Here is a 3,108-nt window from a genome sequence, read left to right as displayed (position 1 = left end):
TAGAATGCCCAAATTTCCTCATTTAGAAATAAAAACTGTCCCCACCGTAGTGAAACTTTGAAAAAACATTATCTTTTAGTGAATCCTGGTGAGCTGGGCATTTTACTGGGCACCGAGCTGGGCACTCTAAGATCTCCCAATTGCAAAGGCTTTCCCTTAAATTAGGGATGAGAAAGATATTGTACATAGACCTCTCTGTAATAAAACATAATTTCAGGTTGATTCCTTTCTCCATTTGCTCCAAGCGACCCCCCTTGCCGGCTGATTCCTCTCTCTATTTCCTTCCCGCTACCCCTATTGGTGGCTGATTCCTTTCATCATTTGCTCTAGCCAAAACTCCAGCTGGGTGCCACATCAACCAATCGAGTAGAGGCTAGATCAAATGCAACAAGGAGTATAATTTTGGAATAGCTAATTTTGCAACTTTAAATTTTGCAAAATTGCTTATTTTATTTATTTTTCCTAAATATGCAAATTGACATCCAAATCATTGAAAAAATTCATGAATTTTAAAGCAATGCCCTTCTTGTGTCCTTTTTCCACATTAAGAAGTCATGATGCATGTCCCCTGCTTACGCAAGGATGGCGATTTGGGATGTAAGACTTTTAAATACGTGCCCTTGGACAAATTTCAGCCTTACCACTAAAATTGAATTAATAGGGGATGATAGCCAGACTCAAGGAAATCTAACCTTATCCACACTCCAACCACAAACTTATCAACTCCAACCATTTAACCACAACTTCCTCTTTTTATTATCTGCTAACTTCTTCTTCTACACCAATAAACAGTATAGATCAGTCTTTGTTTTTCCTCAGAATTGAGAATCTAATGGCATCATATATGAACTCAAGTGTACTCGCATGCAATTATGCAATTTCAGGCACTGCAATTTTATCCTCTGATGCAAACTTGAAGGTTTCGTCCTCTGTCTCAGCCTCACCGATCAAGTCATTGAAAGTAAGTGCAAAACAAGTTCAAGAATCTCAAATCATACAAAAGAAGGGAAATGAAGCAAGAAGATCTGCACTTCTTGGCTTGGCAGCTGTTCTTTTCACTACAACCATTGTCTCTACTTCATCTGCCAACGCTGGTATCATCGATGAATACCTTGAAAGGAGCAAAGTTAACAAGGTATACGTTATACGTATACGGTGATAATGTTGTTATTCAAAATCGATCATTAGTAACTTATCATAAAATGAAATTTTCATGTCGTAGGAATTAAATGACAAGAAGAGGTTGGCTACTAGTGGAGCAAACTTTGCAAGAGCTTATACTGTTGAGTTTGGTACATGCAAGTTCCCTGAAAACTTTACTGGCTGTCAAGATCTAGCAAAGCGGAAGGTATATAAATTAGTTACTCAACTTTTGTTTTCCACCTATCTATCTGTGGCTTCGATTGTCTAATTCTCGTGGGGATTTTGGTTTTTGTTAATTGTGCAGAATGTGCCATTTCTCAGTGAGGACTTGAAGTTGGAGTGTGAAGGGAAGGACAAATATAAGTGTGGTTCCAATGTCTTCTGGAAGTGGTGAAAACCTCAACATCAACATTTTTTTTACTCTCTTGAATGTGTCTTATTATTCTCAGTTAAATTTTCTATGAATCCCATGTATATTAACTCTCTCTCTCTCAAAATGGTCAACAAGCCTTGGCTGGAGTGGTACCAAGTTTCTTTCCATTTTCTAGGTTTTGTGTCGGAGACACGGATAGATATATTACCTTTCAGTTTTCAAAAGAAAAACTCTCTTTCTGAAACATCAAGAATATGTCTGCAGTATATCCCTTGGAAATTGCATGAGGAACTAGGTTCAACTAGACTCCAAATTAAATAGAACAATTTAACATCTAAACTATGTCTCTATTGAATTCTTCTGTACATTTTAACCTAAGGAGCGTGTAACCCGTGCTAGCCAACAGTGTCATAGTTCAGAATTCGGAGGTCTAGTGCAAAAAAAAAATATTTGGGGACCTTTCTTCGACAAAGATAAAGCCTAAATTGTTTTTCTTACATGTAGCGGATTTAGAAAAAATTAAATGAACTATAATTTGTTTTTACCTCAAATTAATCTAGGCTGCGAACGTTGTGCTCTTAAATATTTTTCGGGGCATAAAATCTTAAAGGAAAATTGTGAATTTTGGCCGGTTTTTCAAGGTGCAAAATATTAAAGGGACACATAACACTTCTTCTTCCTCATCTCTTACCACAACCACAAAATCCGGCCACCACCACCATTTTCTCCTCCTTTTTTCTTCTTCTTTTGGTCCACCGCCACCTCCATTTAACCTTCTTCTTTTTCTACTCCTCTCTCACCTTTTCTCTCTCTTTCCTATTTCTCCTCAATCCCCCCTCTCTCTTTCTATTTAATTCGGGGACCCCCTTCGCTGTAAAACCAATCTGGTTTGCGAAAATTTCCAAACCAGATCGACTACTAGTTTGGGACCCCAAACTAGGGTAGTTTTCCGAAAATTCTTTCGCGCGGAAAACTGCTAGAAAGAAAATTAGAAGAGAAACAAAGAGAGGATAAGAGAGAGAAGGAGGGGAAAGAAGATGGTGGTTCAAGGCGGTGGAAGGAAGAAAAGAAAGATTCTTCTAAAAAATATTAAAGGTTGCCAGCAATGGTCGTTTGCTGACGACCATTGCCGGAGTGGATAAAAACTGGTGGTGGAGTTGTAAAGAATAAAAGAGAAAGCAAAAATATTACACTTAATAAGGTTTCCCTCTAACAATTAGATAAAAATTAGTCAGCTAAAGTTGACCAATTTTTGACAAAGACTTTTACCCGGAATTTTTTCTTTTTTTTGGCAAGACCTATACACATTGAAAATTGTGCCTTCAATACAAAGATTAAACAGTAAGCATTAAACTTCATCACTAGTCTTTAAGCATAAAAACTAGAGTAAAAATAATTCTTTATTGATGACTAATAGTTGTTGTTTTTACCAATAGATGAGAACAAAAAAGTAACATGACATTTATTGAACTAGGGACCTTGTACTTGTTGTACAAGATGTTAACCAACTACACCTCATCTCTTTTTCAGAATCATTTTAGTCTGGAAAATTATTAGATATAATTAAGTCTGTAGGGGCTCTTAGATCGTTA

At 36.8% G+C, this 3,108-nt stretch overlaps 1 protein-coding gene across 1 annotated transcript; it reads left to right on the top strand.

The window, feature by feature from the left end:
• Window positions 1-787: 787 nt before the first annotated feature.
• On the top strand, window positions 788-1,683 carry PSAN (photosystem I reaction center subunit PSI-N, chloroplast, putative / PSI-N, putative (PSAN)). Its single transcript, XM_086639752.1, has 3 exons — window positions 788-1,135; window positions 1,223-1,348; window positions 1,448-1,683. The coding sequence occupies exons 1-3, from the start codon at window positions 833-835 to the stop codon at window positions 1,535-1,537; spliced, it is 519 nt and encodes a 172-aa protein (XP_086495878.1). The 5' UTR covers window positions 788-832; the 3' UTR covers window positions 1,538-1,683.
• The last annotated feature ends 1,425 nt before the right edge of the window (window positions 1,684-3,108 follow it).

This window comes from Eschscholzia californica, unplaced genomic scaffold, assembly GCF_041429995.1.
Source record: "Eschscholzia californica isolate CP2 unplaced genomic scaffold, dmEscCali1.0.p SCAF_5, whole genome shotgun sequence".
NCBI lineage: Eukaryota > Viridiplantae > Streptophyta > Magnoliopsida > Ranunculales > Papaveraceae > Eschscholzia > Eschscholzia californica.
The sequence above is the reverse complement of the archived record's forward strand: the minus strand, read 5'-3'. Positions and strand labels throughout refer to the sequence as shown.

Coding starts and splice junctions, on each gene's coding strand:
- PSAN (XM_086639752.1), top strand. CDS start 833: ATGGCATCATATATGAACTCAAGTGTACTCGCATGCAATTATGCAATT. Junction 1,136..1,222: donor AAAGGAGCAAAGTTAACAAG/GTATACGTTATA, acceptor TTCATGTCGTAG/GAATTAAATGACAAGAAGAG. Junction 1,349..1,447: donor AAGATCTAGCAAAGCGGAAG/GTATATAAATTA, acceptor TTAATTGTGCAG/AATGTGCCATTTCTCAGTGA.